Genomic DNA, 24,092 nt, shown 5'->3' on the forward strand with positions numbered 1-24,092 from the left:
AATATCATTATGTCTTTCTTCTGAATGTATGTTAAAGTAAGTTTGAAAGCAGTTGATAAAATGGACTTTGACAAACTACTATGAGATAGTTAATCATTGGCAGAGCTACTATAGAATTGCAATGTGTGTTGATAATAAAATTAATGAGCCACGTTTACTACTTTTATCAGTGACTTCAGTGAAGTTATGATCATTAGTACTGAATTTGACCAAACAAAAGGGAAAAAATTTGAGCAAAACTCTATATTTTTCTGCCACAAAAATTGCCAGATATTGGCAAAATGTTCATAGGGGAAAGCAATAATATTAGAATAGTGGGTTTTCGTCCTGTGGAAATTTTCAACCTTCCACTAAAATTCAAAATATTTAGACCTCAAACTGAAAATTCTCAGCTTCTTTGTTTTCAATTAAATGTCAAAATTTTCCATGGAAATGGACATTTTCAGGAAAAATGTGGGCTGACAAAACCCAAATTTATATAAAGACCAGTTTTGATGGGCCATTTTTAGTCAGCACATTTTACAAGCAGTTCACATGTCTTTGCAGGTCAGTTTGTTGCCTCCTTCTTTGAAGGGAAGCTTGTAAGGTAAATTTTTCTCTCTCTTTTTTTTTTTATATGTAATTAAGACCTACATAGTTTTATTTTATTTTAAGCAGCTAAAACTCAGCAGCTAAACCAATACTTAAGCCCCTTGTTTAACTAGAGTCCATAGTGAGGAGGAGTTTGCTTGGAAACTTTCTTTCATATTCTTCATTGTAAGTTTGCTGAGAGGAAAGAGGTTTTCAGGGAAAAGGGAAACTTTCAGGTCCAAAGAACAGCGAACAGGCCAGCTACAGAGGAGTTTGCTAGGTAAGGTCTGCTTGGAAAGAGAGGGAGAAAGTAAGAGGCAGCAGATTAGAAGACCTAGAGAGATGGCTGGAGGACATCACTATCCCAGATCCACTGCCACTTCCAGCTCCAACTCTGCTTGCACCTGTGAGGTGTCTGTCCTTGAAGGACTGCACAGTGTCAAGGCTTCCACCCAGGTCCTGGTCTGGTGCTGTGCAGACTGCATTTTGCAGGTTCCTTCCATTGTCAGCCAGGTGGGGGAGTGCCTGCCATGTGAGCAGTGCCTTCTGGTGGTGTCCCTCAAGAAGTAGGCAAGAGAGCTACAAAAGGAGGTAGCAAGGCTCTGAAGCATCCTCCACCATGAGGACTTCATTGATTTCACCCTGGAGGAAACCTCTAGGACTGTGGAAAAAGGACTGCCAGAGGCAGTGCAAGAAAAGGAAGAGAGCATGGGTTTCCAGGAAGGTGAAAGTTGGAAGCTTATGACCTTTAGCAGCAAGAAGTTGTCATCCCCGCCTGAAAGACATATGGAGCACATTCTGTTGGTGGAAGAGGCCAGGCCAGGAATCCCCAAGGTGGGGTGGATCAAGACCACTGCCATGAAGAGGAAGCAGTGGGTGTCAGTGGTTGTAGACTACTTTCTGTGGGGGACAGAAGGATCCATCTGCTGGCCTGACCTGTTGTCCCAGGAAGTCTGCTGCTTGCCTGGAGCCCAAATCCAAGATGTCATGGAAGGGTTACAGAGACTCATCCAACCCTCTGACTGCTATCCCATGCTGTTCATCCTTGTGGGAACCAATGATACTGTCAGGGGTGATCCTGAACCTATCAAGAGTGGTTACAGGGCTCTGGGTGCAAGGGTGAAGGGGACAAGAGCACAGGTGGTGTTCTCCTTGATCCTTCCCATCAAGAGGAAGGGCCTGGGCAGGAGTAATCTGCATCATCCTGGAGATCAATGCATGGCTGGGTAGATGGTGTTGCCAGCAAGGATTCAGGTTCTTCAGCCATGGGATATTGTTCCAAGAAGAAGGGTTGCTAGGAAGAGACGAGATACACCTCACGAAGAGAGGGAAGAGCATCTGCACAGACAGGCTCAGTAACCTAGTGAGGAGGGCTTTAAACTAGATTTTCTGGGGGATGGAGACCAAAGCCCTGAGGTAAGTGGGGAGGAAAAGACCCAGAGAAAGCACAAGGAGGAGAAGGCAACAGGGGAGGCCTCCTCATTCTTACTGAGACAGTAGGGCAATCAGCTAGTTACCTCGGGCATCCTTACACAAATGCTCGGAGCCTGGGAAAAAAGCAGGAAGAATTGGAAGCCCTTGCACAGTCAAGGAACTATGATGTGATTGGAATAACAGAGACTTGCATGACTTGTATGGGTGGAGCACTGTCATGGATGGATACAAACTGTTCAGGAAGGACAGGCAGGGAAAAGGAGGAGGAGTTGCACTGTATGTAAAGAGCTGTACGATTGCTCAAAGCTCCAGTATGAAACTGGAGACGGACCTGTTGAAAGTATCTAAGTTAAGGTCAGGGGGAAGAGCAATAAGGGTGATGTCATGGTGGATGTCTGCTGTAGACCAGTGGTCTCCAAACTTTTTTGATCGCGCACCCCTAACAGTAAAAAAATGTTGAGCATGCACCCCCAGTATATGTATATTTATATAACTATAAATAGAAGTTCTAATATTTTCTTCCCACACCCCAATGGATCATCTTGTGCACCCCACTTTGGAGATCACTACTGTAGACAACCAAACAAGGTGGATGAAGCAGATAAGGCTTTCTTCTGGCAACTAGCAGAAGTTTCCAGATCACAAGCCCTGCTTCTCATGGAGAACTTCAATCATCCTGACATCTGCTGGGAGGGCAATACTGGAGTGCACAGGAAATCTAGGAAGCTTTTGGAGAGAATTGGGAACAACTTCCTGTTGCAAGTGTTAGAGAGACCAACTAGGGGCCATGCTCTTTTTGACCTGCTGCTCACAAATAGGGAAGAATTAATGGGAAATGTATAAGTGGATGGCAATTTGGGCAGGAGTGACCATGAGATGATCGAGTTCTGGATCCTGACAAAAGGAAGAAAGAGCAGCAGAGTATGGACCTAGGATTTCAGAAAAGTACACTTTGATTTCCTCAGAGAACTGATGGGCAGGATCCCCTGGGAGGAGAGTCTGAGGCGGAAAGTTGCCCAGGAGCACTGGTTGTACTTTAAAGAAACCTTGCTGAGGGCACAGGAGTGAACCATCCCATTGCACAGGAAGACTAGCAAGTATGGCACAAGATCAGCTTGGCTTAGCAGGGGGCTCTTCAGCGAGCTAAAACAAAAAAGGGAAGCTTACAAAAAGTGTAAACTTGGGCAAACAACTAGGAAGGGGCATAAGAGTATTGCTCAGGCATGCGGGGATGAAATCAGGAAGGCCAAAGCGCAACTGGAGTTGTAGCTAGCAAGGGACGTGAAGGTGAGTCAGCAACAATAGGAAGGTCAAGGAAAGGGCGGGTCCCTCACTTACCGAATGGGCGAGGCAATCTAGTAACAGATTTTGTGGAAAAGGCTGAAGTACTCAATGCCTTTTTCACCAGAGCCTTCACAGGCAAGGTCAGCTCCCAGGCTACTGCAGCTGGGAGCACAGTTTGGGGAGGAGGTGAGCTGCCGACAGTGGCGAAAGAACAGGTTGGGAACTATTTAGAAAAGCTGGACATGTACAAGCCCATGGGCTGGATACAGTGCACCTGAGGGTGCTAAGGGAGTTGGCCCATGTGATTGCAGAGCTGCTAGCCATTATCTTTGAAAACTTGTGGCGAATGGGAGAGGTCCCAAATGATTGGAAAACCGCAAATATAGTGACTATCTTTAAGAAAGAGAAGGAGGATCTGGGGAACTACAGACCAGTCAGCCTCACCTCACTCCCTGGATAAATCTTGGAGCAAATCCTCAAGGAATCCATTTCTAAGCACTTGGAGAAGAACATTCAGCATGGATTCAACAAAGGCAAGTAATACCTGACCAACCTGATTGTCTTCTATGATAAGATGACTGGATCTGTGGATGTGGGGAAAGCAGTGGACATGATATACCTTGACTCTAGCAAGTCTTTTGTTACAGTCTCCCACAGCATTCTTGCAAGCAAGCTAAGGAAGTATGGGTTGGATGAATGGGCTGCAAAGTGGACAGAAAGCTGCCTGGATCGTCAGGCTCAACAGGTAGTGACCAATGGCTCGATGTTTAGTTGGCAGCCAGTATCACATGGAGTGTCCAGGCGTCAATCCTGGGGCCAGTTTTGTTCAATATTTTCCTTAACTATCTGGAAAATGGGATGGATTGCACCCCCAGCAAGTTTACAGATGACACTAAGCTGTGGGGAATAGTAGATATGCAGGAGGGTAGGGCTAGGATTCAGAGTGACCTAGACAAATTGGAGGATTGGGCCAAAAAAAATCTAATGAGGCTCAACAAGGAGAAGTGCAGAGTCCTGCACTAAGGACAGAACAATCCCATAATGCCACTGTAGGCTTGGAACCAGCAGCGGCTCTGCAGTAAAGGACCTGGGGGCTACAGTGGACAATAAGCTCAATATGAGTCAACAGTGTGTCCTTGTTGCCAAGAAGGATAATGGCATACTGGACTGCATTTGCCAGCAGATCAAAGGAAGTAATTATTCCCCTCTATTCTGCACTGGCAAAGCCACACCTGGAGTACCATGTCCAGTTATGGGGCCCCCACTACAGAAAGGATGTGGACAAGTTGGAGAGGGTCTAGCAGAGGGCAACAAAAATGGTGAGGCTGCTGGGGCACATGACTTCTAAGGAGAAGCTAAGAGAACTGGGCTTATTTAGTCTGCAGAAGAGAAGACTGAGTGGGGATTTGAAACAGACTTTAACTACCTGAAGGGTGGTTACAAAGAGGATGGAGCTAAACTGTTTTCAGTGATGGCAGATGACAGAAAAAGGAGCAATGGTCTGAAGTTGCAGTAAGGAATGTTTAGATTGGATAATAGGAAAAAAAACTTTCTCACTAGGAGAGTGTTGAAGCGCTGGAATGGGTTACCTAGGGAGGTGCTGGAATCTCCATCCTTGAAAGTTTTTAAGACCTAGACTGACAAATTCCTGGCTGAAATGATCTAGCTGGGAATGATCTAGTTGGCTTTGAGGAGGGGGTTGGACTAGATGACTTTCTAAGGTCCCTTCCAACCCTAATTGTCTATGATTCTATGATTTGTAAATGGGGGTTGGACTAGATGACCTCTAGAGGTCCCTTCCAGCCCTACTTCTGAATGATTTAGAAGCTGAATATTCTAACTCACCCCCAGTCCAAAAAATCTATATGAGATTGAGGCCACAGCCTAGAGTTGTGTTGTTTCTTTTACATTTTTCAGTTGAACTTCACATCCCTGCAGGTTGGCCCATCATATTAGTGTTTCCATTTTTTGGTTCGCAGTATTTGGGTAGGTTGGGGCACCTATACACGTGATGGAACTCTGCTCCAATGCATGGTAATTAGCGTGCATTGAAGCAGACTATATTAACTGAGTCTGCTGCGAGTCTGCTGGAATGTGCTAACTATGTACTCCAGCAACCTTTGTGTTGTGTGTATTCAGTGTCCCCACATTTCAAAATGGTGGCAGGGGTGTTTTAGCTAAAGCTCATCAAATGAGCTTTAGTTAAAGCACCCCCGCCACCATTTTGAAGCATGGGACACTGAATACACATGACACCGTGGGTACTTTAATTACAGCAACTCTGAGAGCCGCTCTAATTAAAGTGCCCCCCCCACCTCCACCCCGGAGCATTACCTTATATGTTTCTTGTTTATAGTCACTGTATTTCTTTGCTGCATTGTTTGAAGTATTCCATCAGGTTTTAAATATGTTTAAAGTAAATTTTAAAAAGCTAGAAGTGATGACTAGAATGCACATTGCATGTTAGGGTTAAGTGTAGATGAACAGTACAGAATAATGTATTTTCTCTCATACAACATGTCCTTTTTCCCAAAATTCAGCTGCTGGAAATCTGGTGTGTTGCTGGCTGTGGATTTTGTTTCCTCCCTGGTAGAGGCTCTCAAGAAAAGATGTGTGTGGGTTTTTTTTCCTTTTTTACATTCATCATGACTTTTAAAAACAAGGTGCATATTTTATATAGGATCATGTTATATGCAAGAAAATACAGTATTTCAAGTACATTAGAGACAAGAGGCCCAAGAAAGTGACATTAGGGCACTGAGAGATAGCGGGCATCATTTATTGACAGAAGAGGTAGAATGCTAAAAGGAGAGAATTTGCTGCCTCATTGTTCTCTGAGGACAACGATGCAAACATACTGAATGTAAATTTCCCAAGAGAAGCAAAATAAGCAGTGAAGGAAATGAGGAACTTGGCAAAACTAATGATCAAGAAACAGAAAGTTAAAAGATAAATAAATAAACTTAGCCTATGTTGGAGATGCCCATAACACTTACCAGGAACAGACAGTAGTTATGGTTTTGTGAACAGTAGTCAGCATTAGTTCACATGCAAGAAAAATGAAACAGATTTTAAGAAGAAATGAAGAAAATGGGAGTAAAGGGGATATGAGTAGGTTGCATCGTACCCTGGCAATCTCCAGATGTTTGAATCACCCTTTGGAATCGTAAGTGGCTGGACCCAATTTTGAGCAAAACTCTAAAATACTCTAAGTTACACTAAGAGGACAAAGTGGTCTCTGTCCAGCCCCAAACTGGGCAGCCGCAATAGGAATATAAAACCACCTTTTTCTTACTCCCTACTGTCCTCCTGTTACATACTAAGTACAGTCTAACTAGACAATAGTCCTGGCACCAGAGTGGGTTCCTAGCTCTGAAGCTCACTCTTTTTGTCAAAGCATGGATTTGATGGCCTTTAAGGCATATTGCCAAATTCACATTTTTGACCAGCCAAGTGCCTATATTGGGGGTAAATTCATTCCATCTGGCAGATTACTATGTTTTGGTTTTAAATATAGTGTATGTAGTGCCTAGAACATATTTACTCTTGCCAGCACAACCTAGGGTACAGGGTCTGGTGGTAAAAGCATCATGCAAAACAACAACACAGCAATGCAAAATCCTCCATGACCCACTCTCTGGATCCCTGCCAGTGGCTCCCTCTTTGTCATCACAGCAAAGAAAATCACAAGGACCAATTACAGGGGACAGAACAATGGGGATATTCACTGGTTGGGTTCTACCATACTGTTAGTACATTTTTCTGGGGCCTTGGTGGCTGCTAGATAAACCCACACTCTCTTTTCCTTTTGTGCTTGGCTAGGAGATATGATGGAAACAGGTGCTCCTACTTACTACATACAAAGCAAGAGATAAAACAGGTTCCAATCAGGAAACAAATCTATCAGAACCAAGATGCAGTGAAGACTTCAAGAGCCAATGTGTTATTCAGGAGACTAAACATACCTACATGTGAAATGTGGTATCATGTTTTTTTCAGTGCGACTGCTGTGTATATTTCAGGTGACAGAGAAAAATTATTTTAGTAATGGCTTTAGAGAATTTTAAGAAATGTTATTGGAAAGATAAAGCTGTGAAAGATTTGTCTTCAGTGCCATGCTAACAATGCTAGACTCTCTTTTTCCTCTACAGAAACTCCACGCTGTCTTTTTTATATGGCACACAATGAAGGAACAGTACAAAATCATTAACAGAAGCCAAAAATGAATGAAGCTCACTGGTACTTTTGATACTGTCCTCCCTTGTTTTTCTGACTGATATGGGTGATGTGATAACCAGAAAGAAGCCCTAAAATTATCTTGAGTAAAATACTTCCTCTCAACTCCCATCATCTCAACTCTACAAACCACTAAAAGAAATGACCAGTCAACCACCCGAAGATACTGTGGAGTCCCAGAGCTCAGATGAGCTTGAGTGCAAGATCTGTTACAACCGCTATAACGTGAAACAGAGAAAACCAAAAGTGCTAGAATGTTGTCACAGGGTATGTGCCAAATGCCTTTGCAAGATCATAGACTTTGGGGACTCTCCTCAAGGAGTCATAGTGTGCCCATTCTGTAGGTTTGAGACTTGTCTGCCAGATGATGAGGTTAGTAGTCTTCCCGATGACAACAACATCCTCGTGAATTTGGCTTGTGGGGGAAAGGGGAAGAAGTGCCTCCCAGACAATCCAACAGAACTGCTGCTGACTCCCAAAAGGCTGGCATCTCTTGTTAGCCCGTCTCACACTTCCTCCAATTGCCTGGTTATAACCATCATGGAAGTGCAGAGAGAAAGCCCTCAGACTCTGAACTCGACCCCTGTGGTGGAATTCTACAGGCCCACAAGCTTTGACTCTGTTGCAACTGTGTCACATGATTGGACAGTGTGGAACTGTACATCCTTGCTCTTCCAGACCTCCATTCGAGTGCTAGTTTGGTTGCTAGGTTTGCTATACTTTAGTTCCTTGCCTTTAGGGATCTACTTACTGGTATCTAAGAAAGTCACCCTTGGAGTCGTTTTTGTCAGCCTTGTTCCTTCGAGCCTTGTTATTCTCATGGTTTATGGTTTTTGCCAATGCGTATGCCATGAGTTTTTGGACTGCATGTCATCTTAATAACAAATAAGAAATAAGACATATTGCCATGTTGGTAGCATAGTTAATTTATGCTCTCTTTGTATTCTTATTTATTACTGTAGTCCATCATGTTAAATGGAAGCAGTGGCCATAGTCCATTTTTTAAAAATGCTTCAATATTTGTTTTTTTAATTTGTTCTACTTGTTCATTCTACTAAGCAATGGAAATAAAATTTACATGTTAATTTTTTTAAAGATTAGGCTAAGAGAAAAAAGCAAGATTACCTAAATCAGCGGCTGACACTGCTGCCCTTATTCATCTATATAGTCACTTGTCTTCAGCTAGATTAGTCATATCTGTCAAGGCTGCAGGATGAGGCCCAGCAGGCCATTGGCATATAAGGCAACATCCCAGACAATGTGTATGTTATGTTCTGTTTTGTAATATCTGTTATGCCAGTAAGTGATTTCAATCTCTTTGTGAATTAATATTGTAAGAAAAGCATGATAAGTTTACAGGTCTCACCAGCCTTTTCTGTAGCTTAAGTCTTTGTGGGAGGTAACCGATTACTAATTTCCCTTTACATTCCTTTAGAGGTAACACAATCCTGGAGGGTATTGAGAAATGGAGAGAGAATCTACATGTTTTTTTCCTCTGGTAGAAACATAGCCTCTGTACTCTCCCCACCTCAGAGTATCCCCTCCAGCCATCCATGAACTCCTCTCCGTGGTTGCAGCCCACCTTAAGAGACAGCCACTTAGGTTTATGTGCACATTTAAGCGAGTAACCGTGTATGGCTGTCTCTTACAAGCAAGTTATTCCACGTGCACTCATTAAGATCCCCAGCCTCTTGGACTCCCTTTCACAGTCATAGGTTTTCTGACCACTTCCTATTTAAACCATCCCACTTGCTGTGTATTCCCTGCTGCAATCACTATCCCCAGCCCATTAGTTCCCTCAGCAAAACACCTGATCAGTCCCATGCCCTCTATTATCCTCCAGTAATTAGAGAGTTTCCCTTAGTTCCTTTAGCTGGAGGATGGAGTTCTTTCCATCCCACCAAGATAATCATGCTGTAATGCAAATTTATGAAATAAGTTGACATGGGTAATTGCTGTCTATTTCTCAAATTCAAAGAACGGATACTGTAAGGACATACTGTGATCAGGATTTCATTTAGAACTCAGTCCTGCAAGATGTTGACCACCCTCAGCTGCCTCTGACTCCAGTGGGAATTGCTGGAGCTTTGTAATCAAGTATTTACGCTGAGGTAACTCCACTGACTTCAGAGGAGTTACAGGTGATTTACCAGCATAACTGCAAGCAGAATCAGACTCTATAAGGTATGTTTGTTTTCTATCAGCTTACACTTGGAAGTAATGGAAGATTGCTATATATACATATATCATTTTAAAAAGGAATGGTTTTATATATTTAAAAAATGAAAGGGTAATGTCAACATATATAAATAACTAGTTAAGAGCATACCTAAGTAACTAAGGCTCTGTTTTCCTATTTGCACAACAGAGCCAAAAACTAACAAGAGCAGTATCTTAGTTCAAGCCTGGTTTTTGATTACATGCAAAGTTAAGGTAACATAGAGATGAAAGGAGGAAGCAGTGCAAAGACCAAATGTACTGCCTGATAGGCCTTATTGCAGATCTATGCAATAAAATAATGCAAAGCTGGGATAACAAAAGGAAAACACGCATGAATGTGTTGCTAGCCCAGGTGATATGAAATTAAGTCAGTTCAGTTTGAGAAGATTCAAGTCCCTTTTACTGCCCCATTCCTATTAAAGACACAGAAAAAATGAGACAGTTAAAATGTATCACTTGACAGCGAGGAAGTTTATAATAATAATACATGTGTTCATGAAGTACGGATATAGCAATTTATAGTTTGCAGCTATGTGATGTTACAGAGCTAACTACTGAAAGGTTAAAATAGTCATTCCAATAATTACTTGATCATTAACATATTTTCAAATTTTTTAGAATGTGGTATTACTGAGTTCCTTATTTTAATGCTTGTAGTAAAATATATGTTGTCAGATGAGCTGGCAACTCCAGCACAGGTAAACCCCAAGGTGTCACTAATCCACAAATCCATTAGTTTCAGTATCCAAACAGAGGCAAATGGAAGAAATGTACAAAAAAAATCTACGTGGTTTTAAAGTACCCATGCTTGGAAAAGATGTGTGTGTGGTGTCAGAGATCCATCTATTTGTAGGGTGTTTTTCTGTTCAGTTTGTCTTAATATCTCTAATAAATGGGTGGCTGACACAGGAAGACATTTCTGTAAGTGCATGCCATCTATGCATTACCTCTGTACAATGTGTCTGCAGTGTTGTGTCTGGTGTCTTTCCCTGTCTGTTCTTTTTTTTTTTTTTTAATTAGCTTCCAGTTATCTCAGCTCCAGCATTGTATTTAATACTTTGGTTTAAAACATAACCGAATGTCATCTCAATGACAACATTATTTGCATACCTCTTTACAAATAAAACACCTTGACCATAGTGCTTCAGCATTTAAAGCACTGCCAAAAAGGGTTTAGCATGGCTTTTAAATTATATTCCTGCAGAATGTAGAAATCTGAGTACTTCCACATCCAGTTTAACTTACACTATTATTTGAGGCCATATTATAATATTAGGTGACTCAAAGTGTGACTATGCAGGAACATTAAATAGCTATTCTGCTACTCAAGTGAAGCACATTATTGCACCTGAGGTCTTGTAGTATTTGCAATGTGTCAAGTCAGAGCATCAGCACATTCTACATCTCAGTTTCTGGAGAAGGTTGGTGGAGCTATTAGCTTTCGAATCAAGGTGAAAAGAATACCAGTTGTTTACTTTTCCTTTATGCTCTACTTTGTAATACCTCAGAGACACTGGCAGTTGAAAACACTGCAAAATTACTGGACTAGATGACCTCATGTGGTCCCGTCCAGCCCTACTTTCCTATGATCCTACTGGGGACCTAGTTCACTGTAACTACAATGTCATTTATAGTGGAGTAAATCAAGAGCGACTCTGCAGAAGCCAATGATGTTACACTGCTGTCCCATCAGTTTAACAAGAAAACAGCATCAAAGCCCACTTACCTACCTACCAATTTTATCTTCCATATCACCAATATTAATCTTTCTACAAATGCTAATTTCTGCTGGAGCTGCAGTTAACATGGTTTTTTGTTTACTTTCTGCTGTGTACAGTATATTTGTCAACACCCTGCTGATATTAAACTTTGTTAGCTACTGAAGCACATCCAACAGGAAAATTTGAGTTTCTCTGCTTAGATCTGCCAAAGATGGTGGGTGTTATTCTCCACTGCCTTTCAATACGTGTAGTTTTTTTAACATCTATGCATAAAGATATTGTAAAATGTTACCAGTGGGTAGAGAATTCAGACTTGTTAGGGCTGTTTAACCACTTTGCACAAGTGTAAATGACTATACAAGGCAGTAGAGCATTACTGCTACGATACTACTGTCACTACTATTTCGTTTTTTATTTTCCAAGTGACCAAAGCAGTTAACTTTAGAATTAAAAAAATATTTAGACTTGGAAAGATTTCCTACCTTGTTGGAGTAATTGAAAGGCATTTTACGTGACATTGAGGCCTAAACTGTATTGTAATGCCCTTTACATAGGAATGGTAAAAATGGAAATTGAAATCTTTGATTTAGCCACAAGGGAAACTGACTTATTTTATTGTGTATATCACAGAAAGGTGTATATGCTAATGGAAAATCAATATCATGTTTACCCAAATCTAACACAACTCTGAATTTAAGATGATTCCCCCCAGTAATTACATTCTATACAAGGAAAAGTATTCCATTTGTTTTAATTTTCCTTTAATAGAATCTAGTTACTGGAGGATCATCTTAAATTCCCCCTATTGCTGCAGTGGTAGGAGGGTAAGCAGTGGGGGTCAGGTGGTAGGGGGGGCATTAAGGGGGGCAGGCAATAGGGGGCAGGTGATGGAGTCAAGCAGCTAGACCCATGCTGCCTGTCCCCCTACCACTTGCTCCTCCTGCTGTCTGCTCCCCTATGCCTGCACCCCCTGGCACCTGTCTTCCCCATGGGCCTCCCTGCCTCTCCTCCCCACCCCCACCCACCCCCCAAGTCTCTGCACACCAATTTCAGAGTTGGAGCCACAACTACTGCCTGCCCCCCATACCACCTCTGGCCCCACTACTTATCCTTGCTCTGACTCTGAGAGGAATCCAGCCCTGCTCCAGCCTGGGGCATGGAGCACATGTTTTGCTGTGGCCCCAGCCCAGGTCCATAGCAGCAGCAGTGGTGGCAGCAACTCTGGCCTGGGTTCCAGCTCTGGGCCTCAGCCAGAGGTGCCATTGCAGCAACAGCTCTTGTCAAGCTGGGCTGCAGTCAGAGCAAATGCATGCTCCATGTCCCAGGTTGAAATGGAGCTGGAGCCCTGCCAGAGCTGGAGCAAGCAAAAATGACAGGATGGGGGAGAGGCAGGACAGCAAGTGGGGTAGGCAGAGACAAGTGAGAGGGCAGAAGCAGTGGGGTGCAGGCAGGCAACAATTGTGGCTCTGATCCTGGGTCAGGGCAAGAGCCAGAGCTGGATCCAGAGCCTAAGCTGCAGCAGCCACCTGCCCTTGCTGCCTGTGCTTGAATCCAAGGGGCTTTTTTCCCTGTGTTCAGTGGGGGGAACTTTGTCTTAGATCTGAGTAAATACAGTTTATAAGTGAAATTCTGTCCCAAATGAAGTCAGTGGCAAACTTCAGTAAATAGAGTTACTCCAAGATCTGGTAATCTAAAGGTTGAAATGAGTCCCAAGGCTACAAAATAGAAAGGACAAGTCCCATACAGTCAAACTCACAGTGCTAATCAACCTCTGAGGCGGGGCGGAGGTGTAAATCAAAGAAGAGGGATTTCAGAAGGGGTAAGAAAGAAGAGCACAGTTGTCTATCTAAGGTGGGATGATCCCTGTCTTGCCTGCTTTCAGGCATGGGTAGATCCAGGATGTACTAAAGTGGGGTGATGGCACACCATCCCTCAAACTATGGGGCAAGGTGTGGCTGGAACCCTCTGGGCCCACAAAGAACACTGGGAGAAGGGAGAAGGTTCAAGCAGAAAAGAAACCTGCCCACCACTGCTGCTGTCCCCAGATGAGTCAGGGGAGGGAGGAGCCCCAGAGTTGAGCAGCTGAATAGGGTGCTGGACTTGGCTGAGGGCAGTGGCAGCAGCACACAGGTTCCTTCTTCCACTGCCTGCCCCACACCGCACACCCCATACATCACCCCCAAGCCAAGGGTAGGCATCTGAAAAAGGAATCTGCATGCTGCTGATCCCAGCCAAGCCCAGAATCTTGCATAGCAACTCCGCACAGCCCCTGGCTGGAGCAGGACAGGAATGACTCTGGGGATACCCCTGTGCCTGCATCACCCAGGGTCAGTGATGGGTGGGCTCCTCCCAGCTAATGTGGGACTTGGAGAGGGCAGGGAGCATGTGCAGGAAGAGAAAACCAGCCTGCGGTTGCCACTGTCTCTTATTGAACTTGATACCCCACAGAACCACAGCCTGTGGCTGGAGCAGGGCAAGAGCAGCTCTAGGACATCCCTGTGCCTAGGCCAGCCAGAGGCAGTAACAGAAGAGGAGCACATCCTCACCACTACAACCTCCCAGACCTGCCCCTGTTTTCAAGGCACTGAACCATTGCTTATAGTTGTTCCCATAGGCTTCTAATAGTCATAGTCCTCAGGCAAACAAGAGTCTCACATATATGGTGGTGATCATACAGGAGAGTTTGTTTGTCCTCTGTCCTCTGTTGATATGAAACCCAATGCCTTTATGTCCTCTATTTATCTCTTCAAGAGAGGACAACAGAGGACAGAGTAGCAGAAAACTGGAATGTCCTCTATGATGGCCACCCTACAGTCACCTAACTCTAGAGCACTTAAAACCGATAAGGTAGTAGAGAGAGGTAGGCAGACTTGGTCAATGGTATTCTTCTATCATTACAAAAATATATACAAGTTTCCTCAATATTTATTTTAAATGGAGAAAATGGGGGAAAGCAACTTTCACTGGGGAAGTGGTAGAACATTGGGAAATTTTAAAATCATTAAAAAATTCAAAAGAGTATAGCAATTTGTTCTTTTTATATCCCCTAGTTCTTTCTTACTTTCAGATAAGCAAATCAGGCATTAACTTTTGGGCAGTACTGGAAATTTCATACTTGGTTTATAATTCTGTCAAACCCCTAGCAAAAGTCATATGTCTTTTTTCCACCTTATGTGGAAGTCATATATTATGCCTTTTCTCCACCTTATACCATATTCCCTGACCTTTTGCATCAATTGCCCCCTAAAATTTTGAAGTCTCACAGTTTAAGGAATACCCATACAGGTAATAGCTATGTTAACATCTGTAACCAGGCAAGTATTAGCCAAAACATGAAAAACACAGCTGTGTCAATCTAGGACGTTTTTATGAATATACTGTTCAGTTTTTTCTAATGTTGAATTTTTATATTTTTCAACAGCAGTTGCACAACAGTGGTTTTAGTCACTAATCAATCTTGGCAGTCATTTTGGTATTGATGTACACTGCCTTAGAAAGCATTAGCTGTTATTCTGTAAACAAAGGGAAATCATCTTACAATGTGAGTTGCTAGCACAAATTTCATTTGGTATCATTTTATATTAGGTTTTATTGTGTTTTGCAACAGTACAGCTGAAATCCACTTAGTGTATTTGTGCTTCTTCCATAAATTGCACAAATAGGGCTTGTATGAACAAATTTGCCAAATTGTAGAAATTAGAGATGAGAAAGAAAACTATTAGACGATCTTGTTCATTTCCTCTGCCAGTTCAGCATTTTTTCTACTAAAGAGACAAGTACTTTATCTAATCTAGTTTTAAATAACTCAAGTGATGAGGCCCCTACCTTCTCCCTCCAGAGATGGTTCTGCTATCTAATGGACCATAGGGCATCAACTCCATGGGTACTCCAGGACTCAAACACCCACTGAAAAATATTAGCAGGTGATCAGTACCCATCAGCCACAGCCATTTTGTTTGCAGACATTAAAAAAAATTACGCTTTACCAGAAGTAGCGCAATACTTCTACCCAGCTCTGCAGTGTCTGTAAAGAATTGAACACTTCATCAGGGCTTTTGGCACTTTTACCTAAAGCTGATTCAATCAGCTACTAGATAAAAGTGACAAAAAAGCCCCACTAAAGTGCTTGATCTTTACAGATGCTACAGAGCCAGGCTGATGTAACGCGCTGCCTTTCCTGGGTATGTGCTGGGCTCGGCACAGGAACGTCCCAGGTTTAAAGCGCCAGTTTTGGGGAGGTTTTTACATCTGCAAGCACCCACTGGCAAAAACCAAAGTTGGCACCTGTGTAATGGACGTTAGAAAATATTTACCCAATACCAGTCTTCCTTTTCCCTTTGCTCTCAGTTTCACTCTGCTGGCACATGGTTTTAACTGATATGAATTCTGTGCATGTGTCATATTTCTCTCTTTCATATGGTGGTTGAATAATTCATATTTTTGTTGTGATTTTGAGGAGTATCAGAAATAAACAGCCAGTTAGTATACAACAACTAATTCATGGAGTAGTTATGCTATGTATCAGTTTATAGGCTTCTATATTTTCTGGCAAGTCATGGCTGACACGTCTCTTCACATTAAGGAGTGGAAAATGTCAAGTGTGTCTAAAGGGGGATATGCCCTCTTAAGGGTATACACAGCAATCATCCTGAACATTCAGGAGACTGAGGCAAACTGCTTTGTTCTAGTATTCCTCCTTTTAAATGGATAATTTTAGTGGAGATCCATATTTAAAAACCAGATCCTTTTGATAAGTAAATTAAACACACTTGGCAAAACTCTTGCTTCTATGAAAGATGGAATGCTTATTAATTGCCACTCGCTATCAAATGTTTTAAATTGACATTATAACCCAGATGGGAAATGTTCAATATTAAAAAGGGCAGTTTTAATGTTGTCTTGGCAGCTATACCTCTGAAATCAGATCTTTGTATAAAATATTGATTCACATCCTGACAGTACCTTGTCAATTTAATTACAATTAATTATGCATTAGACAATCCTAGGTACATTTTGAAAGAAAGAAACAAAAACATATGTGAGGGAAGTTTAGGTATTTGCACTAATTAGCCAGGTATTACAAAAATGTAACTGTACACATTCTAAAAGCAATAACTAAGGCATGAAGTCATACTAGACAGACACACACACACGCACGCTTCTGAGATTGCTGAGAACACCTATTTTTGTTATCAGTACCTAAACTGCATCTGCCATGTGTGACTGCACAGCATAACCAATCATTATATATGTTACTGTTTACTTAATACAATAGCCACAGTAAGCAAATACAGGACAGACTATAGGACTCAATATCATTGTTAGTATACATTATATATATTGTGTGTAGCTATCTAAGAAGGCCAGTTCTAATAGGTGTACACATCAAGGGAGATGGGAAATGTTTAATTCATTGGTGACATAGATGATGTAAAAGCCAGCTCCGTGAAATCTATGGACCAGGGTCACTTTATGTTGTACAAACAAAATGCTGCTGGACTTGGAAGACTCTTACCACAACCAAAACAATATCTCAGCTGTACATTGCAAGACTGACCACTAAAGGAAGTCTCAAGAAATCATCTTGTCACCTCTCACACCAATACTTTGTGGGGTCTTCCAGCTTTCCAATTCATGCTGTTCAGTTAGAGTGAGTTAAGGCAATGACTCCCTTGTATGGCTAAAGCTCAGGACAATCCTCTGAGATTTTAATAACCTGGCCAGCACTGAAGCTGGACTGTGACAAGAATTAAGTGATGGAAGATGTCTCCTCTTTCTGTCATTATGGTGCCTCCACCGCTAATGCTTACCTTTTATTATCCCATCCCAAACCATAGAATAAAGGAGAGAATTCCCCTAAATACAAGCATATTTTTAACTGTTTGTTCTATCTGTTTTGGTGGTTTTTTTCTTCAAGCCTCATAGCTTTTTTTTTTTGGTCTCCTTGGCAGACTTCAGGAATGGAGCTGTCAGCCAAGGAAAAGCACAATGCAGGCAGTTATTCATTTAAATTTGTTTCCTTTGTCGACTGGCATCTAATCCAGCACAAGGAGAAAAACAACCCCTATTTTACCTGTTAGAAGCCTGAATCTTTTTGTGGTGGCTGATTACCTGCAGCTCCCACTGAAGTCCTGGGTGCTCAATAGCTCAGAAAAACAGATCCTAGGTCAATCCTGTTTGCCAGACTCAATAGACTCTCTTTACGCCCTTTGGAGAGTTAACTAAATGATGAGGAATGGTTGAGCATGTGAGGCATATTTAGCTTGGAGAAAGGGCAATTAAGAGAGGGACCTGACATTCAGGTCTTCAAGTATCTGAATAACTGCCATAAAAAAGAGGGACAACAACTATTCTCCTTTGCTTTGAAGGCAGGCAGGAAGCAATGGCTCCAAACTGGAGAAAAGGAGATTTAGATAAGCTGTTGGGAAAAACTTTTGGGGCACGTCCAGATCAGCACACACGTGCATTTCCTGGGGGACAAATAGCAGCAGCACATAGTTGTACCACTGCTATTTGTCCCCAGGGAATATTTGTGCATTCATGCTCTGGAGTACAGCAAGTTGCTCCAAATGGGGAGAGGAGGCTGGGGCCAGCACACGGGCTAGCCCCAAAAGCCTTACCTGGGGTCCTGAGGGCTTCCTGAGGCTGCAGTGGCAGCAATCCAGCTCACAGAGCCTGGCTGGCACCTGGAACATGGCTCCAGCCAGCCAGGCTCTGGTTTCGGGTGGCACATACTGCCACCAAATGCGCCACCCCACTTTTTTTCAGGCACAGGGTTTTTTGACACCAAGATCTGCTGGCTTCAAAAAAACACACCATACTGCAAATTAGCAGTGCAGCGAACACCTGCATGTGTGGCACATACAGTTTGCAGTGCCACAGATGGATCTGCAGTACTGTATACCACACATACGCACTTATCTGGACATGCCTTTTGAGGGTTACAACACTGAGGCAGTGGAATAGACTCTCTAAGGAAGTTATGGAATTTCCTTCACTGGAGATTTTCAGGAAGAGGCTGGATAAGCTTTGGCAGAGATGCTACAGGAATAGTTTTCCTAAATTCCTTCAAGGAGTTGTACCAAATTCCTCTTCAGGGTACATGTTCACCACTTCCAGTCTATGATCACACGGCTTATTTTAAAATTGAACTAACTGGGGTTACTTTAAGATGCATGGTCGTAGATTGGGAGTGTCTTGTGCATGCTTTCACTGGTGCCAGGAGCCTGATCTAAGTAACTGGTGGCAGGGGGAGGGGCAGGTGGGATCAGGAGAGGGGATAGCAGGTCTGCAGGAACGGGGTTGGTGGGTCCATGGGGGGGTTGCCCATCCGGGAATAAGGAGGTTATCCATTTGGGGATGCAGTGGCTGGGGAACTAAAAATAGGCAACTTAGCATCTGGGGGAAGGGGGAACCTGGAAAAGTGCAGCCATGGGGCTGCACTCTGAACATGTACAGACATTCATTAGATCAGGCTAACCTGTTCCTGGTCTAACTTTGTTCACCTTCTCAGGTGAACTAATTTAGATCAGGCCAGCCATTTTTTGCTTAATTTAACCTCCCCAAATATCTGCACAGATTAACACCTAAATCAACAGGTGTGTAACATCTACAGGTACCCCAAGGTCCCTTGCAACCAGCCCAACAGTTCTGTGTGGCAATGAGGGAGGTGAAGACAGAAGCTTTTTTGCTGAAGATAACCCCATCCTTGAAACTGGGGATGCCTGTAGAAAGCCTAATTCAGCATTCCCCAGCAACTAAATAAAGACATTTCTTCTCCTCTCTGACTCTAACCCAGGGGAATCGGTGGAATTGGTGAACCACCAACCAGGTTCTGATAATTAGGTTCATATGTAAAATAATCACTAACTACAACAGAGTCACCCGTGCTTTATAAAGCACAAAGGTTAGCAGTTAAACTTTGCATGACAGGCTTTACAAGTTAGAGGAAAGTTGAGCAAAACGGAGTCTGAGCAAACACAAGCAGGCTTAGGTGACAAGAACAGCAGGTAATGAAGTCAAGCAGGTGGGAAGTAACTTGACAGTGGAAGAGGTATTAGGAAACAGCCTGCAAGAACAATAGGAGTGTTAAAATAAATGAGCAAGCTGTGATCGGGGAAATAAAGACAAGCTCACTTTGCTCTGTTTTACTGTTAGAGAAAGTAAACAAATTAGAAAAACAAGCCACAGATCACTTTAATTTACACGCTGAGTCATGAAACCCTGCCTCCTTCACCTTCTCCTTGTCAGCTGATAACTGTGACTCTTTCATAGGAAAGAGCACTTTGAGGCTTATCAAATTAAATGCAAAACAGGTGCCTGTAATTCCCAGAAGCTTGCCTTCTGTGGTTTTCTCCTAGTTAGTCTTAGGGGGGAAAAAAGTGTCTTCTATAGTTTTGTGGTTATTTTTGTAATTTTTTTTTTCAGATGTGAGACAATGAAATATTAATTAGCCTTCAGGATCATAAATTGTAATACAGTAGTAAATGGCAAATTTATTAAATGTTCCTCTTTCAAATTATCTAGTTCTATTGTAAAAGTAATTGTTGCACCCAATAAAGATTTAATTTTCCAGTAAAGATCCATAGAAGAGATGTGTGTTTCTGATGAGTTGGGTAACATGGTCTTTCATATTAGCCTGTAATTCATTGTGTCAATCTAGGAAACAGAATAAAGGCCAGTGGACTTTAGTATTGTTCTAACATTTTAGCCAAGCCAAGCAAAAAATACCTACTCTTGTTATGCCAGAGTGTACAGTATGCGGTCTATAAACAACACCAAAGTATAGACTACTTAGATGGTTACTCAGCCACATATTTTAAATGTACTGAACAATAAAGCACTTGTCAGAGCATAGCTTCATAGGGTTGGAAGGGACCTGAAGGATCATCTGGACAGACACAGGATTTGTTGTTCCCAGATCATCCCAGACAGATGCCTATCCAGACTCTTCTTCAGGAGAAGACTCCAATGAAGGAGGTTGCAGTACTGCCGTAGCCAGCTTCTTCTCTTAGCCTGCTGTTTTTAAAGTTAGGAAGAAATGCATTCAAGATGACAGACATGATGGTAAGAGTGAAATGCTGGACTAGACTAGACCTAGTAACATGCATTTCGCATTGTAGAACTACATTTCTGGATGTTATCTTCATGGCCATGTGAAAAACATAGGACAAAGACCTGATCAGCACTGAAAATATGTACTTGCCAGGAAATCTTCAGTATGGACAGTAGCTGAAGCATATGGTAAAAGATTATACCAATTTTTATCTCCTTTGGAAAGCCATGGAGAATGTGCAGAGACCAATGCTGGATCCCTGCAGAGATGTGAGTGTAATCTACACGTGTGCCCACAAGGAAATACAGTAGCCTAACCAAAGCAGCGTGCCTTGTGTAAAGTATGTCTGTATAAATTATTCCTTCTCTTAGCAAAAACAGATTGTGAGCAAGTGCAGCCCATTAAACCAGCTTCAGGCAGAATATGGGTAGATCTGAACGCTGCTCTTGCAGTTGATATGTGTCCCCTTGGTAACGGGTGAAAATATATTACTATACTAGTATTAGCTGTTATATGGCCACTGATTCAATTACTTTCCTGTAACAGTAGATGCTATCTTTCGTGCATATAAAATTTGTAGCGTAGGACTCTTATTTTTAAAGGAAAAATTCCTAATTCCCCATTCCCTTCAGCCCCTGCTTCTCCTTCTTTATTAAATGTAGGGATAGATGCAAAAGTCTGATGTACATCAGGATCCCAGATATCCATTAATCTTGCAGATGTTTGAATTGAGAGTTTTGGCACCTGAGGAAAGCTGAAGTGGATTTCTGCTGTCTCTACTTCATTGGTGCATAAATAAAGCCTGAAAATAAGCTCTTTTTAAAAATAATTTGTCAGCATCTCTCTAACACAAAAAACTGAAGAAAACATTGGGAGACAAGAGAGTTGTTAAACATTCAAATCCCTCACCTTCAATTTACAGTTCAGACGGTTCACAGTCCAAACATTTGAAACCTTCAGTGATTGCCCTTGAAAAACCTGAGAAGACCAGACTTGCTACTCCTGATAGTTTGTTGTGTCAGAGTTGGGGTTTTTTTCTTTCTTTCTTTTTCTTTTGTTTTGTTTTTTTGCGTTAGAAATATCAGAAAAAGAAAACAGAGGCAGGGAGAGGGAAGGAAAAAGGAACCTCAAGGTTTGTTTTTTTTTTATATATACACGCACACACATAAATTAACTCTAAATAATTTAAATGCAACTTGCTCTTGTGGTTACTTTTACTGAAGATACCAGGCTTTTAAACTGAGTAGCCTATTTTGTGGTAAGGAAGACATAAGTGATTGGTGTCTCCACTATATGTTTGTAAATCTCTATAGCAACAAGGTAGGGAGACCTGGGGAATCTGGCTCTCTTAGGTGTTTGAATAATGATGACATTTAGAAATACCTTATGAGAGATGCTACCTACCAGCTGTAGGTGTTTGTATGAAATGTAAAACACTGCTGTGTCCCCCTTGACAAATGAGATAGATATGGATCATTTCGTGCTAGAAACTAGCATGCAATCTTCCTAGATAGTAAAGTACTTTGTTTTATAAGCTGTGTCTAGAGGTGTGAAACAGCTTCTAAAAGGGAAATGAGTAGAGCAGCCATGCAGATATTCTGGAGTATGTTTTCAGCCTAGTGCCAAGGGAATTAGTCCTTTGTTCCCATTAAAGTTAATGGGAGCTCAGCATTTAATTACCGGCATACTGCATCAAACATTCACCCTAAATTTAGCAATTTTATGTTGCATTAATCATTTGCCACTGTGCAACACTTACTGACATATTGGGCCAAGTGCCCAGCGGGTGTAACATTGAAGCTAGCAGAATTGTGCCAGCAAAACAACCATCCCATCAGGTACCAAATATTTTAAACTTTTCTCTGCTGCAGTATATTAGGCAACTTTCTTGAAACCAGCAGTGCTGGATGGAGTTTGGCAGGGGTGCATTTTATCCCAGTTGCCACTAAGTAAAGCGTGCTGGAATCCTGCAAATTACCATAAAGGAAACTGACCCACCAGTGGGGTGGAGGATGGGACTATAAAAAGCCAGAAAGGTTTGTCCATTCATTGAGCTGCATTAACATTTGCATAGAATTTGCCATCCTTTTGTGGCCTGTGGAGGATTTTCTACTTCCCCATGCAGTGCCTGTTTCATCATAATAAATTCAGGATTAAAGTTGTTGCCAGCACTTAGGGGCCAGGTGTTACTTGGACTGGGAGAGAGGAAATCCATTACCTCAAAATGACACTACAGAACCAAATTTGGGCAGTCTTTCTTTCCAGCATCTACTCAGCTTCCCTTTCTCAGTCCAGTATCATTCTTCCCATCTACTTCCTGCTGCTAAATCACGTCAGGTGCCCAAGGCTCCACTTCCCATTTTTATCCATCCCCTATTATCTTTCAGATCAAAAAGCATATGAATCCATGTCTAAAACTTTACCCCTCGCCTGTAACTTCCTAGGCCAGGGGGTGGGAACCTTACAGAATCAGTGAGCCAGAATAATGCAGCTTCGTCTGAGGCAGGTTGGCATGCCCAACCTGGCCACTGCTGCAGAATCACCCCCACTGTTGAACACGCCCACCACCAAAATACCATCAATATCCAGGCTGTATGGGGCAGATGACATTATTTTGTGGGCAAGATCTGGCCTGCAGGCCAGAGGTTACTGGTCCCTGTGTTAAGATGTATTTTATCAATAATAATGTCCTGCTACCTGCTCTAGACATAGCCTGCAAATCTATGAACAGTAACTGAATATTATGATTAGTGTTAGGTGTATAATGGAAATATAGAATTGATCAGATATTTGGAATGTGAACTGTGTTGCTGATCCTAGTTGATTTCTTTAAAATGGTACCGTTGTTTTTTCCTTGATTAGCTGAGCGTCCAAGCACTGCTAACATAAATACTTGCAACATGGAAATAGCTGTGCACAGCACCTGGAAATTTGCTTTTGCATAAACATTTGTGCTAGTAAGCCTCAGCTGTTCTAGTGGTCAGGGAGAATGAATGGGGAAAAAGGGCAAAAACATTGTCAAAACTACTTTATTTTAAATTTGAATGAAGATTTATTCACATGCTAGACTCACCATTTTCACAAAAATAGGAGTCCACGTCTTAAACAAGAAAACTCATTCCAATCATTTTTAAAAGGAAAAGCCTTTTCTTCATTCTGCCTTCCCAAAGCAGGGTGTGTGTTTTTTTTATTTGGGGGTGAATGGTAAATATGGTATTTCATGGGGAAAATCATTGCATTCTTCACTAAGATCTAATTAGAATGCACATGGAATCCACTGGTTTCTGCATCTCAAGGGCAAAAACTATCAGGCATCTCACATGTTGTTCATATAGCTGGTGATGCCACCCCATACCCGAACCACTCAACTGGAGTGCCACACATGCCAGTGTTCCTTGCTTTTCTGCCTTCAGGAGAAATAGCAAGTCATCAAGCAGGCTCTCATCCCCTGCTGTTACTGTTTCTGATGGAATCCAGGTCAGAATAGAGTGTCACAAATAGGGAGTTGGTAGCTGCTGCTTGCAGCTGCCATGTCTTGCCAGCCAGGGAGGTGATAGGGGCAGCAACTGAAG

At 42.2% G+C, this 24,092-nt stretch overlaps 1 protein-coding gene across 2 annotated transcripts in view; it reads left to right on the forward strand.

Annotated features, from left to right (window-relative positions):
- RNF182 (ring finger protein 182) overlaps positions 1–8,547 on the forward strand; it is a 145,665-nt gene extending 137,118 nt beyond the window's left edge. For both annotated transcript variants that reach the window (XM_090039254.1, XM_090039255.1), the window contains exon 4: positions 7,440–8,547. In XM_090039254.1, coding sequence (XP_089895380.1) covers positions 7,666–8,403 — 738 coding nt within the window. In that variant the 5' untranslated portion in view covers positions 7,440–7,665 and the 3' untranslated portion in view covers positions 8,404–8,547. The remainder of the gene's footprint in view (positions 1–7,439) is intronic.
- The last annotated feature ends 15,545 nt before the right edge of the window (positions 8,548–24,092 follow it).

This window comes from Crocodylus siamensis, chromosome 3 (genome assembly GCF_052110815.1).
Source record: "Crocodylus siamensis isolate JL-2025a chromosome 3, ASM5211081v1, whole genome shotgun sequence".
Classification (NCBI taxonomy): Eukaryota; Metazoa; Chordata; order Crocodylia; family Crocodylidae; genus Crocodylus; species Crocodylus siamensis.